Source organism: Strix uralensis, chromosome 2, assembly GCF_047716275.1.
Source record: "Strix uralensis isolate ZFMK-TIS-50842 chromosome 2, bStrUra1, whole genome shotgun sequence".
Classification (NCBI taxonomy): domain Eukaryota; kingdom Metazoa; phylum Chordata; class Aves; order Strigiformes; family Strigidae; genus Strix; species Strix uralensis.
In genome coordinates, this window is record NC_133973.1 from 40,642,137 (window position 1) to 40,664,059 (window position 21,923).

The window sequence follows — 21,923 nt, forward strand, 5'->3', positions numbered from 1 at the left end:
TTTGCTCATAGAGTGACATATCTTAGGCAGAAATGTTATGTCCTTTGTACAAATATTTTAAGTAAATGTGCATTTTAAGCAGATAGGCAGATTGATAATGTCTTTTTTTGGTCCTTGGGGTTTCTGAAACTGTTATTTAATTATTTTATTATTCTTTAAGTTCTCTAATGCTATAGGTGAGTGTTCATTTTAATGGCATTCATTGCTGCTCAGTGATACAGCTTAGGAAGAGAGAGTATCTCCCCCCCCCCCCCCCCCCCCAGTGAAAATACTTATATCAAAAAAGAGTTGCTTTGATACCTTTCACTACTGTTCAGCATGTGGAGGTAAGACATTGAGAATAACTAAGAGTGACAATTTACAGAGACCCAGCTCTACTGTGTTTTTAGGTTCTGAACTGTAATCTTTGTATCTTTCTTCCATGAGTTTGAGACAGATATCTAAAGTACCTTTGTAAAGGTGTCCCAAATTAGAGAAGTTAAAAGGTTACCTTTACCCTGAAAGCATATGGATGTAGGTGAGGGGCTAAGTTAATAAAAGGTATTGTTGGGTTGTGGTAGCTTGTCCTTGTAGCCCTTTGCTTTTCAGAAGTATTGTCACCTAGACAACTCTTGGAGCAATCTGGATACTGGGTACTTTTTCTTGCAGAGGACTAAGAAAGCACTGAAGCAGGAAAACTGACTATTGCTCATGCTCACCATTTTTGATAGTGGTGTGCCAGCCTGATGTGAACTGAGCTCAGTCATGCTCCTGTTACAATTCTGAGCATGTCTTTTGAATTTATAAAGGGATAGTATTCTTCACAAGAGCAAAATCCCATGACCTTTCCATAATGTGAGGAAAGTTACAAAAAATGCCTGTATCACCTTAACTCAACCCAGACCCTGAGACAATGCTGGTTTTGCTTTTTTTGTTGTTGTTTTTTGATTTTGCTTACAATCCTTACCTATAATGCCTTACAGGCATTAATGTCTCAAGGCATTATTTCAATTAAAACATTTTAGTTGACTAATGATGAGTGACAGAGGTAAAGGTGACCAGTGCCAGGTTCAATCTCTCAGTGGCAGAGCAGTAATCAGATTGTGTTCATTAGAGCAGTCAACACGAACGAAAACAATGCTACTAAATTGCAGTTTCTAACACAGTAATGCAATAAAGAACCTGTGGAGGATTTGAAGGAGAAAACCCATTGGTGCAAAATGGCTGCTTAGCTGTGCATAAGAACATGCCTTTTCTCTGCCTGCCCTCCAGCCTTTCAGTATTGCAGGGGTATGCAAACCATATTGTGCTAATGGCACTGAACTAACAGGATGTTTTTGGGACATCTCTTAAAAGGAGGTCAGAGAACCCCGAGTATAAACAAGGAGGGTTTTTTGTTTGAATCGTAATTAGGTCTAAACAACAGCAAACAGGATTCTTCCATTAGTTGATCTAATTTTTAGATGCTAGGAACTTACCCAGTGGGTATTCCTGGTTGAAGGAGTACTTTTCTGCTTCCCCTCACAATTTACCTCAACTGCTTGGAGCATATTCCTCTTTATTTCTTCCTATTGCCCTAGGTCAAACACTGCAACTGTGTTGACCACTAACAAAAGAGTTCTCAAAAGTTGTTCTGCAGCATTATGACAGGTAGATTTTGTTTCTCTGGGTACAGTGCAGCAGTTTTGGCCAAAACTCTTTATTTGTTGTATGCATTTTATATGCGTTTCTGAGCATCAGAGACGGTAAATAAGGTTTACTGTATGAAGATGTCTAATAGTGGGGGAGGTTGTGTTGCCCATGTGATCCCACAGCAACACCAGCTTCTATAACTTTTAGTAGGTTTTGACAGATTTGCTGGTTTTTCTTAACATTTCAGCTATTTCAGGTTTCATGATTTTTGTGAGACTCATTGCTTTCATTAATGAATTCCTGGCCCCTCTAGTCAAAATGAGACTCAGACTCAAGATCAAGAAGAAGTATATAAATCTTGAGATTTGTAGAATAACAGCTTCAAGATGTTAAATGTTCATGGACAAAGGTGATCTGACTAATATTTTTGAATACTTATGTTAAGAAATATTTAAGTTCATTTACCTTAGTGACTCTGAACTCAACTTTTATTTGTTTATATATAATCAATTATGGTATGTTTCCTTTTCTTGCTGTCTTGTGAAAAATTTCTACATCCCACAATTTATCTATTAACTCCAGGGCAGAGGAGCATGCTTGTTCTGCAGGCTAAGTATTAGTCCATTTCCAAGTGCATTTTGTGACAGATCCTCATGTTGAGCCTCACGCAATATTTGTTTACTGCCCTGGACCCCATGAAGGTGCTCAGGCTCAGACTCTGGTGCTGCGGGCTGCTCTGCCTGCTGGCTCTGGGTAAAGGAATATCTGTTACCTGACATCTCTGCAGTCAGTGTGGCCGAACAGGTTGAGAGCAAGGAAAAAGTCCTCAAGAAATTATCAGTTTGGGCTTTATTTAGAAGGTATGTTATGTCAGCCACTTCTCATGCAGACATGCTTGAGCTCTCAGCAGGCTGCCTGGAGGACAACTTGCAGTGCAGCTGCTGCCCCTGCAAATACACAGGGGAAACTAGGTGTTAGCCCCTGCTCAAACATGATGTCAAGGGGGACACTGTCAGCAGTTAACCGAGCCACTGTGGAGCTTATTCACACATGTATATCCAAGTTGTGGAGGCACAACGAAGGTGAAACTCAGGGCCTTGCCTCTTTTAAGTGTTAGATGTTTCTACTCTACATGTACAGCCAGTGTTTGTATGCAGAGCCCAAGTGTCTGACATCTGTTACAAATGGTAAAACTCCCCTGGGCAGTACATTGTAAACATAACTTTGCTGTCAAAATAAATAAGGAGGAGAAGAGATAAATATCAGCAAGTTTCATGAATCTGAGGAAATTCAGGTGAGCGACATATACGTTCTGCAGTAAGACCTACAAGTTAGTACAGTACAAGTATGATGGCAGCTTTTCTTCCTGCTCAACTTACAATTTTAGTTGTGAAACAAAGAGCTTCACTCAACAGTCAGAATTGAGTATAACTGTTAAGCAGGTATTCTTTATTTGCAGTGCTGGGCAGCACTGGGGATCACTCCACTACGAGTGCCTCACTTACTAACAAAACACTCTGACTAATACAGACAAAAAGCATACATATTCATCAGATTTATTAGAAAAGGCAGTCTTATGCTAATGGGATCTCAGAATTCATTTACATAGTCTGAGCATGCATAGTAAAAATAGAGTGAGGGTCTTCTCCCCTTGTTAGTGGTCCACATAGTTTTCCTCACACTGTCCGTTAGTTGAACTTTAGGTTTCTCGTGTCCATTTAAGGTCATAGAGTTACCTCATCTGTCCTTCAGCTCCTGTTTGTTCCAAGGAGGTTAGTTTAGACCAGCTTCCAGTCGCTTATCTTGACACTGGCGTCTTCTTAGACACTTGTTTTTTAGGTTCCTGCTATTAGAGATGTACTCAGGGAGTTTTTCAGACTGTCCAAGGTCTGTCTTATCTTCACTAGGCAAGGAGTTAAAGCCTTCAAAACATCTTACAAGTGGGTAATGACTACAGAGGGTAGCTAGGGAAAAAAAGTATAAATGAAATTACATACATTGCAGTAAAATAGAGGAAAAATAAAAGCTAGTAAAGCACAACTGATGGTTAATGTTAAGACTAAATGTCCTACTTTACAGGTCCCTGTACATTAGCAATTTCAAGTATACTTGTAGCAACTTCCCTTCAGTTGGAGGGTGAAATTTTTAAGGTTATAAAGTAAACATTTTTGACAGCCATCTTAGAAGCTATTAAATAAATGCCAGTGGCTTAGAGACTCTTTCTTTGCTCCCTACATGAATTAAAATTTAGAATTTGTAGATGACTTCCATAATTACATATACGAGAGAAGACATTTTTTGTTCTTAGAAGGGAAATAATAATGTGGGGGAACATGATAAAGTAGTGAATGATACAGAGAAAGTACATCAGGAACTACAGGAATGCAGTAAACTTTATTTACAGCTTTATAATCTATTCCCTTCCAAGTTACCCACCCAGTCCCTCATACCCTTGCAATGGAATTGGGTGTAGCTTAAGGGAGAAATAAAATCTTGCTGATGGGCTTGCTGTTGTGTATTGGTTGTCTAGCTGTCCAGAGAATAAAAGAAGTATCCTACAAAAAAAACAGCAACTAAATGGAAGAAGACACAAGTATCATTTAAAGGTGTATCAGAGATGTAACTTCCAGTCATGTCCTTTCTAGAGAAATTTTTGTGAAAATGCTAAGGTTAAAAGAGTATTTCAGTAAATTTGCTGATTCCAGGCAGAATCAGAGTGGTATTACAAAATTTCAGTAATTTTAACAAGAAATTATTTTAGAATGTTTTTTAGATAGTCAGATGTCTTTGGTTGTAGGGCTTCACTGTAGTCCATAATACGTGGGGGTCAGATGAAAAATGTGACTTTTGTAACATTTGTCAATCCAAATGCAAGTTTGGATTCTGCCCTAGTGCAGAAATTTAAGATATTCTCTTTAAAAAAAAAATATCTGAATTAGTTGTTTTCTTACTATAAGAAAGCTGTTAATATTAGGAAGTGAGGTTATAATGAAGCAGTTTAATCAAATGGTGCAATTTAAGATGTTTAGCAGGTACAGAGATATCAAACAGGAAAGAAATAAGTTGGAACTGAAGATGAAATAATTATTGTGATTATTACATTCGGGTAAGATCTATGTGAATGAACGATTTTCGTGGCTTGAACTTGCATTATAAGATTCTGGGGGAGGCAATCTCTCACCAGTATCTCCAAGTGACTGCATTTGGGTACCGGGTTGCTATGGTAACGGATGAAGGCTTGCCCGGTTAAACATCCTCTAAGCACAATGGTATTTTCAGTCTGGGGCTTCAAATAAGACCCATCATCTTTGCTTCTTTGTTTGCATCAATTATGTCCCTATCAATTCTCTGAGCAGAACTGCAGGTGAGGCTGCTTAACTGTATATTTTCATATATATATATATATATATGGCTCTCTGTTGCCCCTTGAAGAAAGCTGACCTGCAATGGAAACTGGACCTAATTATTGTCCTCTGCGAAGTGATGACAAAAGTGGTTGAGCCCTTACATTGCAATTCAGATCTGATTCTGTTGAAATGCTCCTGGGGAGGAGGGGAAGGTGCCACTGGGTGGCAAAACATTGTGCACGAAATGGGAGTAATAGCAGCATCAGTCACATTTTTGGATGAACTTTACATTTGAATGCAACTGTCTGCCCTTTACATTTGAATGCAGCTGTCTGCCTCACTTGTGAGGAATGGGGGCAATATTAAAGACCTGCTTTCTGTTAGTGATGTGCAGGAGAGTGAGAGGTAAGCCAGAGGCAGTAATGAAATGTGAAACTTGTGAAGGGTTAAACTTCTCAAGAGGAGATCTTGCATCACATATGAAAGATATTTCCAGGCTTTGCTTCACAGGCTTCGTGCATGCTCTGTTTGCAGCAATTAGAGTATTAAGCACAGAGAGGCCACTCTTGACTCTTGCCCAGAAAAGAGGTTGTGGTTTGTAGGAGTTTCCTGCAGCAAGTTTTAGTTTCTGAAAAGCAAACCTCGACCTTCTGACCCAATATTCATGTTCTAGTATTCATTTCCATCTTAATATGTTTTTGCTGCTGTTCCTGGAGCCCTGTCTGTCCGTGTGTCACTTTTGCTTGGGGCTCTCTCTCTGCAGCATCTAGTCTTCGCGCTGTTAATATAGTAACAGTCCAAGAGTCCATTTGGGGTCTTAGGTCCAGCTCCAGGGATCAGGTGTGGGGTGATGTGGCAGTACTGTGATTCCAAATGTGTGAGATACCAAAAATAGCAACATTCCCACCTGTCAATATGGCACTGTAATGTGGTATCTGTGACAGCAGTCTTGCCTTACCCTGTACTGTGCATGCTATGAGACCTAGTCTACTCCTTCGCTGTGCCATCTGACTCTCCTGAGCCTCTGCCTTCTCTTCTTCCACCTTTTTCCCCAGTTATGTGTTTGTGATGAGGGAGAGGAGGAGCTAGAGGTTGGCTGTGTTCCTTGCCTTTGTCAGCAGTTATCTGCATAATTTCTTCAGCAAACTTTGGACCAAAACAGAGCCATCATGTAGGTGAGAGAAGGGGCTGGACCACCAGCCCTTGCAAAGAAGTAAGTGGCAAGGTGTTGCTTAGTTTGGGAACCCTGTAGACTGCAACTTCCACTATAGAGTCAAGCCCCAGGGACACATCGCTCCTCCTACAGAGATCTGATGTGCTGGAGGATGGGCATGAAGCAGTGTCACGGATGAAAGTATCTCACACAGTTATGATTTAATAACAATTTAAGATTTATTCATGGTGTGAGGTAGATCAAAAGTTAAATTTTAGTAGCACTTAATGGTTGACTGATTTAAAGATTAACAAAGTGATTCAGTAAAATATATTATGAATAAAATAGTGACTTGATTACAGATTTGAGAATGACAAGATTCACACTAACTTACTACTGGATATTCTAAATCAAAAAATATATATGTGTATATATATATATATAAATACTCAAAACATATACACACACACAGAGTTGTGTGGAAGTATTTGGATATCCAGTGAAATGTATAGACATCCACACTCATAAACGCAATTGTGCATATTTAAGCACATAGATAAGTAAAGAAGTAGATGGAAGGTGCTAGCCTATAGTTAAAATTTCCTTCTTCTCGAGTTTGGAGCAAATACTCACAGTGCATTGGTATTCTCAATTGGCAATAAGTGAGTGTCGAGAAGAAGATGACTTCACCCTGGCCTTCCATCGGCTTTATGGGCAGACAATCTTCAAACTTTGAGATGTCTGAGCCTGAGAGGCATCCCAGCTCAGGGGAGATGCTGGTCACAGCCCACTGCGATCCAGGAGAGCTCAAAGGGTCTCGCTTAGAATCACTATTTATAGGGTCTGAGATAATTGACTTTTGTCAGGTACTTTTCCATTTCAGCCCAACTTGGATGATGGAATATTCTGGTACTTCCTACCGGTTGCACAGGCCCAGAACTTGCTAGGTTTTGGAGTTCTGGTATCAGCCTCTTTGGGCCACAACCCAAGTACAGAGGTACTAGGCTGTCAGGAGGTATTGATAGTCTGTTCCTATTGTTCTTTGAGCATTTAGAGAGGGGGGCAGAAACCAGGTGGGCTAAGGGAGTGCCTTAACACTCTCATCCCTTGCCTTTGTCATGGTTCTCTAACGGTAGGAGAGGAGGGGACTGGAACCAGGTGGACTAAGGAGGCACCTTAACGCTCTGGTCTTTACCAAGCCATTTGAGCGGACACATGATCTGTTCCCAAGCAACAGGGGAGGTAGGAATGAGGAGCATTAAGGAGTGCCTTTATGCTCTGGTTCCCTACCTTTCCCTATTCTTCTTGGGTTGGCATGTGACCCAAGGGGGGACAAAATTTCACTAAGCACCGAGCGGCCTAAGGGAGGGGAGGGTTGCACCACCACGGGCAGTGAGATAGTAATGATCCCAATCCTTCCCTCAACACTGGTTTGGTTTTTTGTATTTGCATCGGTGAAGCGTAAACTATTACTCATCTCTAACAGATACATCTGTGAATGTATGGAAAAAAAAGGTGGCACCTGCCTCAAAATAAACAATAGGGAGTAAATAATAGGTAGATGGAATAGGGCCAATGAAAGGTGCGTAAGAAAACAAGGAGATGGTATCTGGGCTGACCACTGTGCATTGGCTGCGTTTCTGTTGAGCCTGGAGAGCTATCCTTTCACAAGCTTCTCTGTCTATTCAGCTCTTGGGAATAAACTGCCTTTGTTCCCAGCTGTACTGAAATGTTTATTCATTAGATTTTAATAAAGAAAGTCAAATCTCATATTCCTTAATCAGTGTTGGTAACTGAATATTATTAATTGTTTAGTCAATACCTGTTAGCATGATAAGCCAACAGAAACCTCCAGTGACAACAGCCTTCAGAATATGTATTCATTCTGTAAATTATTAATAACTACTATTGATCCTCTTCCAACTGATGAAATATTTGTCTTTTTTGAAGAGCAACTTTTTTTTCTTTAACTGGTAAACTATATTTATTTAGGAGTTTTGTTGCCTATTTTTCCTTTAGAGGCCAGTCTCTTTTTGCAAGCTGTTTGAAGGGGTGGGCCATGGTTGCATACCATGACTGTTTTCAGTATCTTGTTCTTCCTCAGTATCTTCAAATATTTGTGAGTGTAGTCAAGGCCACTGATGCAGCCAGATGTTTTTGCAATATAATTTCCTCAATGAGGAAGTATGGCAAGACCTTTATCAGTGTCATTACTGGTTTTCTCACTAACATTTATGTGAAAACCCAAGATAAATAAGCCAATGAAGCTAGAAATAAAAGCAGAACAGTGTGATCTTTTAATGGAAATATCTGCTGCCTTTCTTCAGAAAATGTCAAATCCTTTAGACGGATGGGTCTACACCATTGTCTCTTTTTTTACAGATGGGGAAACAAAGACCTTAAGTGATTTAATCAACACAGTGCAGTAGGTTCATTGCAGTGCTGGGAACAGGACCTGGTTCTCCCACTCCCAAGTTGCTAGTTGACAATCAGGATGTTCTGTAGCACCTTTAGTAACGCTCATTAATATCCTTTCTCTATCCAGGGCTGCTATATTTTCTTCATTGTCATTTCATTGAGCCATGCTAGCTTTGGCCATCTGTTTCTCCTGCCAGCACTTTTGCCATTTCTTCCATGGCTGCCTTATGCTTGGAACAAACTGCTTGGACAACTCCTCCTCAAAAACTACGTGTACTGGGACACAGAGAGGAAACTAATTGCCTTCTGATGGTGACAAGGCAGAGAGCCAAAAAGGATGGCTAAATTATGATGTATGAGTGTGGCTTCTAGCCTGCCTGTACTGAACTTTATTCAACGCATCCTATTGGTTCAAGAGGATGACACAACCCTTTAGAATATAACGCTTGTCGTTCCACATGTGGCCAAAGTCAGAATCTCAGTTTATACAAATCTGAGTTTGTGTGCTGAAGTAAAAGGCAGAGATGATCTTAAGAAGTTGAGAGGTTGTATTCCCTCCATGTTGTGCACCCTTTCTAATTTCCTTCATTCCCATAGCGCTTGACACACTTGCTGCCAGTCCTGACGCTAATATTTTCCTCTGCATTTATGAGGATTTATGGTATCAGAACTAAAATGAGGTGTTCCCTCCTGTATTCCCGTTGTTCCCTCCCTTGGTGTCTCAGCTTCAAGAATTGCAATATGGAAATAAAAGTGTATGAAGAAAATGGATGAGGAATTAAACACTTTTTTTATGTAGACTTACCCATTTTTTTTCTTATTGCTGCCACACACAAACGCACATTGTGTCTCTTCTGAGTCAGACCATGTGTTCTTCAGGAGAAGAAACCTGTGACCTGACCGTGTGGGAACTTTGCTAATGTACTTCAAAATATTCAGAGCTGGAAGGCAGACATATACAACAAGCTTCAGGAAAACTTTTGCAATTTACGGTGGTTCTAATAAAACTTCACTACTTCCTTTTTTGTTGGGGTTATAAAAGATGATGTGCTGATGTTAGAAAACAGAAAGCTGTCCTCCCCAAGTTCTCTGCCTGGCTGGCTGACTATCATAACAAGTGCTAGCTTATGCATCAGAAGAGCTGAGCATGTGGTGCAAAAGGTGCTCAGCGTATGTAAAATTTGACCGCAAACTGTTTTAATATATGGCTTCAGTTCCATTTCATGACTACTGGTTTGTTTTAATTCCACCTCACCCCTCTGGCAAAGTGTTTGAATGAGAAGTTCAGGATGTGGATGGAGTGCTATGTGAGTGTTTACATGTCAAGTCACCAAAGCCATGGGGTGCATATGTAGAAGTATTCTTTAATTGTTTTTCTTTTTATCTTTTAGGTCTCTCGGCAGCCAAACTGCTGACTGAGTCAGGCTTGAATGTGGTGTTGCTGGAAGCCAATGACAGGGTTGGTGGAAGAACTTTCACTGTAAGGGTAATTATCTCCAAACCATTTATACTACGTATATGTATGTATAATTATACACATATATGTGTAAGTGTATATTTATGTTTAGTGTACATAAATATATATGAATAGTGTACATAAATGTATTTATTTATCTTTCCTGCTAGAGAACCTACTTGAGGGAAAATTTCTAGAGCACTAGCAGGTGGGCAATTTCCTGATATTGTACCAGTAAGAATAGGGAAAAGACTGGCATGATGGTGGGGACAAAATATTTCCATGTGATCTGCATGCTCTGGAGTCATCAGTCCTTTCCTCTGGGAAGGAGAACATGATTAGCTGTTTCAAAATAATTTCCCCAGGGAGAGACACTGGAGAAATCTCTGTAAAAAAACACCTGTAAGGCTGATGCCGTGAAGACCCTTGAGCTGCACCAAAACAGGCCCTGTGAGGAGTGATGTAGGCTAGAGGAATGGCAGGGTTGGCTGGAAACTAGAACCAGCATGTCTCTCTTCACTCCTTTACCTTCTGCCCTACCTTGACCTGGAAGACCACCTCCCCCTTGCTCATTAGAAAATCTTAGCTGTGCTACTTTCTAGTACAGTCTGTTTTGAACTAGTCACTGGCAAGATGCCTGACTGAGCAAAAACCGCACAGATGTGACTGTCCTTCTCTCGCTGCATCAGGCTCTTTCCTCTCATGTTTGTTAAGGCTGTAATGTAACAACAGGCCAGCTAAGCTGGTTATGAAATCCTTATCTGAGATTCTCGATAATTGCTGCACCAGAACTCTACCAAAGAATTGAAGTTTTCCATGGGGAGAGGAATCTTGGCCAAAATGCTCTGGGAGTGTTTAATTTAAAGAATTTCTCTGGATTGCTCTTTTAACTTGTGTGCTATGTACAAAGGATTTACAAAGGGCTTATCTTTTTTTAATCCTTTTTTTTTTTTTTTTCCCTGTTGTGTGTGATAAACTAGAATAAGCAAGTTAAATATGTGGACCTTGGAGGAGCTTATGTGGGGCCAACACAAAATCGTCTCCTGCGGTTATCTAAAGAGTTAGGAATAGAGACATATAAAGTGAATGAAGTTGAGCACCTGATACACCATGTCAAGGTAAGATGCCCTCAAGCATGCTGCTGTAGACAGGCAAGTTGTAGTGATCTCCTTTCTCATTGTTTTTCATCCATGCTACAGTGGAGTATACCTGTTTAAGTAGGCACCATCTGAGTTTCTTGGAGAAATATGCGTATGTTGGTAATGAAGAACTCATACAAATTACTATATACATGCACATCTACCTGTGTACCCTGTAGATGCATCCTGTTAGCTGATGCCTTGGTTCAGGTCTGAGCTCTTAGTTAAAAGCTCTCAAAAAGCTTCATTGTTAATGGACAATACAACTGTGACTTTGTAGAGGTAGCTCTCATATACGCTGCCCAAGGTGTCTGAAAGTCCCTTTCAGAAATCCTAGAAGTATCTTCTATCAGGCTGAAAGTTTCTCAGGAAGGGCTTCCTAAACCAGTGACCATTATTATCCTGACTGAAAGAAATGTGAGAGGTTAAGTGGGGAAACTAACGTGGAGAGTAGCAAAAGGCATTGTAATAGTAATTGCAAAAGCCTCTGGGAGTCAAACATTCTTGTGGGGGCAGATCTAAACGATCTGTTCACGATCTGAAACAGGACAGCTATGGCAAAGCTGTTAAAAAGCCCACGTATTCTCAGTATTTGTACTATGCTTTCTCCAAAAGAGCATCCTTCCTCCTTTCCTGATATAGAGTAGTGTTGCACTCCCACAGAAGGGAAACTTTCTATGTTAGTCCTGAGGAAATTTAAATTGAGTTTCATTATATACTTACGAAAAGCCGTTGTGCAATGACTGGCAAAATATTTGTCAGATAGTAGTTGGTGTTTGATCAAAGGTTAGAGAAAACATAGATTTAAAAACAGCAATAGAGAAAAGGTGTTCTGTCAAGTTTTCCAGTATTTTTTCCACTCAATTGTTATAAAAAAGAAGTGTGTTCTCAAAGTGATTTGCTGTGGTGACTGTCAACGATTACTTCTTCTGTAGTAGAACTGATGTGTCCATCCCCACTGTTTTGTGTTCCCTTGGCATCACTCTCAAAGCCAAATTTTCTGCTTGTTTATACTATTTAGCCTTCAGAGTCTCCTCAATAGCAATAGGAGGTCATGCCATGAAGGAAAACTTAATGGTAGAAGACAATTGACATGGCCAGTCAGGATGACCAGTTCTCAGGACAACCTTGCTGTCCTAGCATGGGGACATTCCAGAATGCTGCCAGGAGTCACCGAAGCCAAAACTGAAGCTGACATGTGGGCCTGATTTATGGTCAGCAGTCAGTCAAGCATGGCAGCTTCTTTGGTAAGCCAGACCCCATTTCCTTTTAGGATCTTTAGGAACCAGCTTGTGGGGGGATATTGGTATTACTCTGCTGATTGAAATGGCCTTTTGTTTTCCAACAGACTTTAAGAGTGAGGAAAACAGAGAATGGCACAAGAGTAGAAGTTTGGGCTCTTGACAAGGACAATCTGTCTTTCCCTTGACCACAAGTGTCTGATTGCTCGAGTTGTCAGAGGTTGTGTATAGCCTTTCACCGTCATCTGTGGATACCTTTTAGCCCAGGGTGGTCAGTGCTGGTGTGAGTCAAGGCTCTCAGCTTTCCTCCCTACCAGCACTAATAAGACTTGCTGGTATTCAGGGACATATCCCAGGCTGTCAGAGAGGGGCATGCCTTGGCTTTGTCTGTATGTTGGGCATAGAAGGGACCTTGAATTGGGACACTAAGGCATTACGACACAAGTCCCAGGGAATCTGTACGCTAGTATGACTTATATCCAGAAATCCAGAGATGAGGGAAGCCACTCTGTGCCTGGAGGCGTTTGAGCCATCCAAGCCTAGAGATATGGGGTGCATGCTACTTTGGTTAATGCCTGCATCTGGGCGAACAGGCCTGGGGGAGCTGTGAGGAAGGCTGAGGCCCTAGGCTTGCTTCAGCACTCATACACCTGTGCTAAGACCTACTGAGTGATACTCATAGATGACAGGTTATCCCTCTTACATATGCCAGGGGGATGGAGCATCCATGGCAATTTGATGCAAGCAAGTGGCTCGGTCTGAGTGCTGGCAGGCATGTGTGAGATTGGCACTATGCCTTACACAGAGCCATGGAGAAAGCTGCCCTGGAAGGGACCCTTGGAGGTTCCTACTCCACCCTGGGCTTGGAGCAGTGTCTACCTCATAGTTAGGTCAGGTTACTTGGGGCCATTCCCTGTCAAATGTTGGAAGTCTCCAATGAGAGAGATCCCACGTGCTGGCTGAGGTGCTCCCAAGGCTTGCTAAGAGCCTGCAGGTTGGATTCAGGCAGTTTGTAGGCTCAGGCTCACAATGTTGCTTCCTGTAGGAGAGCTTCTGAAGAGAGGAGGGAGAGAGGTGTGTGCCAGGACTCCCTAGTAGCCAAGCATAAGGTAGAGAGAGGAGATATTCCACAGGCAGTAGCACCTCCTTTGAATTTCCTAATTTCATTCATTGTAAATATTTTCTTTCCTTCTTGCCTCTATGTTTGTACAACTGTGGAAAAGTATGAGTTGAAGAATTACTCACAGTTAAATAATTGGAACATGACCACTATATAGTAGACATATGCATTGTTGTGTGGCCACATCAGTTTAATAATCTTCAGCCTTTTGCATTTCATGTATCTGTAATACATTCCTTACAGGTCTCTCATTTTCAGCCACGTGGTTTGCCCATGCTTTCCTTGCAAATGGACAATGCTCTCATGTGCTCCCTGAAATCTAAGTGGTACTCTCAACTCATAGCTTGCAAACCAGATTCCAAAATATACAAAGGTCTGTTGCCCCTATGTGAATTTGAATTCACATGCTGACCCAAGCTTTGTGACTGTGCCCAAATATAATTAAATTCTGGATCACAAAATTCTCTGAATCCAGAGAGGCAGTGAAACCTAAAGGTTTTAATTCTTCTCTTGCTACACAATCAGGCATCACAGTGCATCTTGTAAAATCAGCTGCTGTTTTTACGTATACCCAAAGGCAAAATCAACCCCTTCATAGTTAATTAAATTCCTTTTAGAGGCTTTTTAATACAAGTAATATATGCAGCCTCTTTGTACTCCAAAATGCAAAGAACGTATTTTGTTGATCTCTGGGTGGGTCTCTACTAATTAGGCTTTACCAACTTGATTGGGTTGTGTGGGGTTTTTTTTCCCCTTTAATCTTTTTTAATGTCAGGTTCTATTGTGAGATTATTTTTGGTTGCGCTTATATTGTGTGTGATATCTTCACAGAAACTCAAAATTATATTTCTTGCCCTACATATTTTTTCTTTCCCTCCACTTATTAAGCAGCCCTTTTCATGGTCTTTGAAAGGAGATTAGTATGTTCTTTTCACTTGTGTAAATACTGGTTCATCAGCCTTAGTGAGAAAATTAGCATAGCTCTGCAAGTAGTATTTGGTAGGCAAATTGCTGCCTGAACACCATTGCTTTTCAATAGTATAACTGAAGTTAGGCTCATAAATCCAGATTTAAGAAGCAAAACCAGAACTATCTGGGAAGTCATCATCTTCTAACAGTCCTTCCATTGGACTGGTAGGCAGATGTAAAACACTTCTTAAGATAACTTTTCCTTAGCTGCCCAAGAGAGGATTGAGGACCCTACCTTAGATAGGTAGATTTGCAACTTTTGACTGGTGGTGTTTATTTTCCTTGCCAAAAAGACACCTTTTGTCTTAGAAAAACAAGACAAAGTACATATAGTCCAGGTAATTTTTACCCTGGAAAGAAGTGTTCAAATGTAAAAACATGTCAATTATTGTGACGGTTCAATTGTCAACATATTTTTTTTCATCGATTCAAATTACACTTCACTTCTGTGCAGTCCCAATAGTCATGCACACTTCCTGCATTTTAAAACACAAATTTATCAATGCTATCAAATGTAACATGGGTTTCATTACTAAGTAAGATAACTGTGGAACTGATTTACTCTGCTACACTAAATCTGTGTAAAAAACCATTTCTTTGTATGTCTGGTTTGCCACATTAATCTTTTTAGAACTTGATTCCTTCATATACAGTAAGGATGATTTACTCTTTGTTCTGCTGTGGTGCCAGCTGAACATCCTCTGATCCCATTTTTGCTGATGGAAAGCTTGCATGAAAACCTGGCAACATAGACTGGCAGCAAGACTCCTTACTGGCTACCTTAGACCAACAAAGCTTGTTTGTCAAAATATACTCATTACTCTGTGGTAGATCCCCCCTCGCCCCTGCAATATTGATGCTCCTTGTCATTTTTTTCCAGATGTTTTTTCCACCAAAACTTTCTTTGGGATAATGCCACAATCCTTCCTGGAATTTTCCCAGATCATAGCATTTTTGCTAGAAAGTGGTAGTAACACTTATTCCTTTTAATCTCTGTGTTGTCTCAGTGCAGACTGCGGATAGTGCTAACAGCTGGCTTAGGTGTGTTGCACCTGAAACACTTCTCATGTGGTTATAATTGAAATAAGTCCTTCTAGGTGTTTCCTTAGCACCAAAAGGCATGCTTGGCCAGGGGGGGTCTTTCAGGTTAAAATGCTGGGTGAAACATGAAGCATCCCCTCCCTAGTCGCTAGACAGGTTCTTGACAGCGACTTGCCAATACCTTGTTACCTCAATTAAGTTCCCCATAAGAGGATGGAGTTTCCTCATACTCATTCATCTGCCAGCAGCACTGGCTAGAGGTGTCTGAATGTATGTCGTGCGCTCTTTAGTTTAGCACCACTTTCATACAACTGTATACAATTGTCATTTCTGGGCAGAATGCTAATGTGAACCCTGTCTGCAGCACATCACTGAAGGTGAACGTTTAATCTTAGACACGCAGTACTTTTAACTAGGACGACAAATCTGCAGTAATGTTATCAGGTTACATACTGATCTACAATAGATCTGCAGAAAAAAATTTTACATCCCTCTTGGGTGTCATTCATTTTCAGCACTATTGTGCTTATTAAAATGCAGTTTGCTGTGGTCTTGTTCATGAATAAAAAATGTGATGGTCGTGTTGTATTGGGATCTAATTAGCAACTGGCTAAGTGACTGCTGTATCTAAAGTTACAGAATTTAGTGGTTTTTCTCTGTGATATCAGTGATACATGTGCTGAAGCTAAGCAATATGATTTATTTAAGCTTTTGACCTGCTTCTCTGCAAATCTAAGAGCAGTATCTCCTGGTGTAGTCTGTAGTATAGAGCATAACAGCTTAAATGGATTTTTGAATGACTAGATAAAAGTGCTTTCATTTTTCTTTGTATATCTTAATTACAGTGCAGTCAGAGAACGAAAAGCCTGTGAGACTCTTGGTTGCCATCAATTTAAGCGAGGCGAAATAGTATCACATCTTTTGGTTTTCCCCCTCTTTGATAACAATTTGTAAGGAAGAATTTGGGGAACTGAGAAGAATACATCTGAATCTTTAAGAAGCTGGGCATCTGGTGTCTTGAAAAGGAAGCCAAGTAAATGCAAAGATGCTTAAATTTCTACAGAGCCTTGGTAGTTTCACATGTCATTACTGGAATGCAGATCTATGTTATTTTAAATCTTAACTAGATACGAGGATTCAGGCATTCCTGTCACAAGATGCTGTGTCATTAATCACACTCAAAAATGAGTCTGAGGATTGAATAGGCTGAGGTTGGTGAAAGCATCTTCCAGATTCCCACAAGGGTTATCCTCCATGCTGCAAATGCAGAGGAAAGACTGGTCTTGTTTTGGTTTCATTGGACCTGCCCTGTAAATAAAAGGGCATCTTCCCTTTTTTATGCCAGTCACCTGGCAGTAATTGCAAGAAGGAAGGCCTTTTTAATTGGAAGGTAGATAATATTTGTATTACAGCAGCCTAAAAGAAGTAAGATTACATACAGCAAATCAGCAAAGTGATCTCTGTCAAAGGGGACTGTAAAGCAAGGTCTTGCAAGGGATGTTTATTGATCAAGAGGATTGACTGGCAGCTGTGACCTAATGGTAGCATGAGGATGAAAGTAGTAAGAAAAATTAACTGGAAATAAAGTATGCATTTCTTAATTAAATCTGAATGGAAAGAAACTTCCTCAGTCTTAGCCCTTCCAGACCCCCAGGGTCTGTTCCCTAGGAGATAAGGAAAAGGAGCTGTGCTCCCACCTAGCTTATTTAATTCTGGCCGCTTTGAGAAAAGCTTCAATTGCATCTGATTTTAAGAACTGATTATTGTTTCCCTTGAGAAGCTGATTGAGGTCTACAGAAAAACAGAATTAGAGAAATGTGTATTTCATAGAGGAACAGCTGGCTGAGCATACTGGGTTTCATATGTCTGTAAAATTTTATGTAAGGTTTCTTTTTTTTTTTATGTGAGAAATTTAATAACCTGGAGTATCTCAGAAACAAAATTGGTGACCCCAATGCTGTCTTCTACTTTAAAGACAGTGTTTTAGTTGTGAGAGAGTGTGTGTGCCCTGTGTGCTTGGTTATGTTATCTGTGGGCAGAGCACATTTGATGGCTTTCTCCCAAATGAAACTCCTCTTTTCTCTTGCTTTCATTTGGTTTTGCCCTTTTATCTGTTTTTGGGAGGGGAAGGAGGCTTTTTTTTTAAGACTAATTCTAGAAATACTGAAAAGTTTTCTTATTGATCTTATCCACTTTGTTGGCAGGTTTAATTCAGGTGTTGAAAGCCACACACAGGCCCAGTTTCAAAGAGTATTTAGAACCACAGTCCCTATAAATCTATGTTTCATAAGACACCTGAATGCTTTTTGTAAAGGTGTTTTTTAATGCCCGAAAACAAAAAATCTTGTTCTAGTAGGAAGAAGACTTAGTTAATTCTTTTCTCAGCTGATTGGAACAAATAGTTATATTTGCTTTTAAATTCAGAGCAGAACCCCAGTTTTCCTTTCTACATCACTTCAGTGTTGTTGTTTTTCTCATTCTGCCTTTTTGCAGATAAGACAAGTGTTCCAGCAATTGTATGATTGATGTTGTGGAAGAGTGAAGATGGATGTTATTTCTACAACATGGCAAAACCAAATTGTTTCCAATTAGCTCCTTTCCTTTTTAGGATGTGTGTTTCAAGCCAATGTGTCTGGCTGTGCTGCACTTTAAATGGACTTACTTTTGCTGATCAAATTTCACAAAACATTCTGGCATCCACAGCTGATAATCTCAAATTAGATGTTGAAGGATATTTGGGTTATAACTTGGTGTGTCTTAATATTGTAGCTTTGCACCATTAGTTATCCAGATTATCTTCTGCCACATTTGTATTTTCTAACCTATATATCTTTTTACCTTTAGGATACTTGTCAGTATAGTAACCAGCTGAACGTATGAGCTCCTGAACAGTTTCTCAAACAAGGGAAATTCAGTGAAGCTCAACAGTTACAGTAGGCCTGTATACCTCTCTCAGCTTGGTCCAGCTAGTTGCCATGTTTTATTGAGAATTATGATTACACAAGAGGTATGGTCCCAAAGACACATATTGTTAGATGCCATGGATTAAAAAAACCCCAAAAGAACACCACCACCACCACCCCCCACCCCCTCCAAAGCAAAACAAAAAGATAGTTTTCCACAGGGCAGCAGATGAGAAACTGAGTATCTGGCACAGGTACAGAGTTACAGCCTGAAGTGATGCTTTTCTGTTTCTCATTTTCCTTCTCACAACTTTTCATCTTACCGTGTCTGTGCTGTATATGAATGATGTTACTAGGATTTTAAGTAGAGAGAACAAGGTGTGTGTGATGTACCAGTGCTGTGAATCAGCAGAGGGCACCATGTGTCTATAAACCTATGTAACTGTGAATTAACATGCAGGGTGATACCTCGGTGAAGCTTGTATCAGGTACTCTAAGGTTTAGACAATTTAGCTAAGGGAATATCTGTGCTCATTCAGTGATGTGGGGAATGCACCAAACCATCTCGTTTCTTCCAGTGAAAGGTGACTATAAGGTGTTTATACCGTGCTATAAAAAATGCATGGATCATTGGCACCAGGGACTTCAGTTCACCATACTGCATCTCACTTGGGCGCTACCTGGGTACGTAACGTTTAGGGGAGCATGAAGTTGTCATATGTCTGCAAAAGCAGACTTGCCTCCTGAGATCCCACTCTGCATTGGGATACTGATGGTATTTCCTGGCAGAGTGTGTCCATTCTCAGCTAGCCATTCACTCACTCTCACCCTCACAGGAGAAAGTGTGTGGGATCCGGTCCCTATGCCCTCCCAAGTGCTGGCACTGATACTCAAGGGACTACTGATACTCAGTTGCCATGCTGTGTTTTTTCCTGCTGTAATAACCCATTTTTTATGTCAGCTATTTGACCTGAAACAGAGCTGGTGTATATGGAAAGTTTATTTCTGTACTACTTATATTACATGGGTCTGATGTAACTAAGCCAAACATTGGTTGACGTGAAACAAATGGATGAGAAAATCTATTGGGAATTGTAATATTTGTGACAAACACTGGATTTCTCATTTCCTTATTTGTTTATTCCTGAGACAGCTGGGTTGCGTGAGTTTCCTCCCTATAGTTTCAGCTTCTTCAGTATGCTTTAGCCCATACTGCAGCACCAACCTTTGTGAGCAGCAAGTGACCCACACAATAACAGGTGGACCTCCAACTGCTGATGTTCTTCTTTTGAAAGTATCACAAGTGTCGTTGTGAAACAGTTTCTAAAAAATATATATGCCTGTATTAAATACCACTAATCCCTAACAAAAGAAAGGTAAGAAATACATCTGAGCATTATAGTACTGTGTTGCAATATGTCAGATGATCAGAAGGGGTGGTTGTTATTGCTGTTTTTATACTGCTTTGATTTAGGTATAAAAATATTTGAAAAGGAAATGTTTTGTGCATCTTGGGGCATATTTTACATCTGTGTCTTGTTTTTCTTTAGAGATTATACAGCACCAGGAGGTATGGAGAATGCTATTCCCAGCAATATGAAAGAAATAGGCAAATTTCACCTAAATATCAAAAAGGTGGTTGTATTTGCAAAAATGCAAATTCATCAGAAGTAGAGCTGAAATGTTTCAGTGTGTTGGAAACTACACAGAACTATGCGTAGTCTTTCTTCGGTGTTGCTATTTTTGTTTCTGTGTAGAGCCCAGACTTGCAGTCTTTTCTCAAACAAAAATCTGATTGACAGCTCCTGGAATTTTGTCTGTGTAGGAAATAAGGATCAGGCCTTAGGTAGTGTCATAGGAGCTCTTAAAGGTAACTTTCACAGGAGACTCCCTAATTTTGATGACTGTTTCTATTTTTCCAGGTTGAAGTTTGTTCTTGTGCTTTATGAGACTTGTCACCCCCAATTTCTGCACAAGAGACATACCCGAGATTTCCCTTTCAGCAGTTCAAATGCAGTGAAACAGAAGAATACTAAAACAAAGATATGTTTTGTATGTCTCTTAGCCGTGCACTCATGAGGAAGCACCACAGGGAATTTGTAAGATTTGAGTTAACTCAGAGGGGATAACTCAGTTAGGATTGCCTCTGGCAGAGCAGGAAGCTCAGAACAAAATCAATAAATGGAATAACCCATTCTAATGCTGTTCTGGTTTTCTTGAGCACAGCAGTATACATGTTTCATAAATCTAAATCTGGGGAATGCTAGGTACTCAAACCCAAACTGATATTCTCTGTCTTTGTGGAATACCTACACGGTGTTTACACTAGCGAAGGGTGGCTCCAGTGTTCAGAAGAAGGCACGGTAAAACCGACTTCTTGCTGCCATAGGAGTTACGGAATTTTAATGTGCCCAAAAAGGCTAAAAGGTAATTACCAGCATGGTTCAGATGTTACTAGCTGGGACAGAAGAATACTCAGTCTGGGTGCTTTTGCTCTTCTTTCATAGCCCTTTGGCAGCAGAGTATGAAGGTGTGCCCCAGTTCAAATTAATTTCATTTTAAGAGATTCCATAATAGTACCCAAATGTCCATGTCAGGGCCAAACGCTTCTGAGGAAAAAAACTCATTGAGTTCACCTCCATCTACAGGGATGTATTTTCCTGATTCCAGTGTAATGTATTTTCCTGTAGCTAAGCACGAGAACTGCAGAAATGTGCTTTTGTTCCATGATGAATGAAAAAAAAGGCTGCATTTTCTGGAGTATTTGTGAACATGTGCTGTGCTGTAATGTCCATTCTTAAATTGGAAATGCTAGGTTTTTAACCTTGGTGCCTCTGGCTCCTGAAGTGACTGGAGATCTACTCTGGCTATGGCAAAACTTTGGATTGAAAACTTTTAAAAATTAGATGTTTTGGCATTTTACAAACCATAATCTCTCCTCAAAAGTACCGCAAAATGAAATAGCTGTTTTGCAGCTACTTTGTCATATGTCCATATACGAAAGAATTAAATCCTTTCCTCCTACGCTTTGCTTTCTTCCCAACTTTCATTACCTTGGTGTTTCTGACAAGGATTCCATTAGAGTCCTGTGTCCATGCAAAGACTAGGTGAAAAAATAGTTTCTTCTTCACTTTCTCTAGCCTGTTAGGGTTTTTTGTAAACTGATTTTCTCTTATTCTTACCTTTAGCTTTGATTTTTGCTTTACTGCTTTCTAAGTATCTCTCTCTTTGAATTAGAAGTCCTCAAGGTTTTTAGCCAGCATTTTTCAAGGTTATATCTTATTTTGTTATTTCTTGACCAAGTTGTGAGTCCTTTAGGATCCCTTTGTGCCCTTTTACTCTCTCTTTGGGTGCTTGCAAACACCTGCAGATTTGAATAATGTGCTCTCTGTCCCTTTCACATTATTAATAAAGAGGCTAAATCAAATCAAGTCTGACACTTCTTTATGTAAGTGGTATTTTGAGGATACTTCTTCTCAAGAGGACACAGTGTTGTTGTTGTTACCTGGTTCTAAATATTAAATC

The 21,923-nt window shown here is 40.2% G+C and overlaps 1 protein-coding gene across 1 annotated transcript in view; it reads left to right on the forward strand.

Moving 5' to 3' along the window:
- Positions 1-21,923, forward strand: part of LOC141939209 (amine oxidase [flavin-containing] B-like) — a 57,718-nt gene that overhangs the window by 12,195 nt on the left and 23,600 nt on the right. Inside the window, exons 2-3 of the mRNA XM_074858491.1 lie at positions 9,921-10,015; positions 10,966-11,103. Of these exons, the coding sequence (XP_074714592.1) occupies positions 9,921-10,015; positions 10,966-11,103 (233 nt within the window). The remainder of the gene's footprint in view (positions 1-9,920; positions 10,016-10,965; positions 11,104-21,923) is intronic.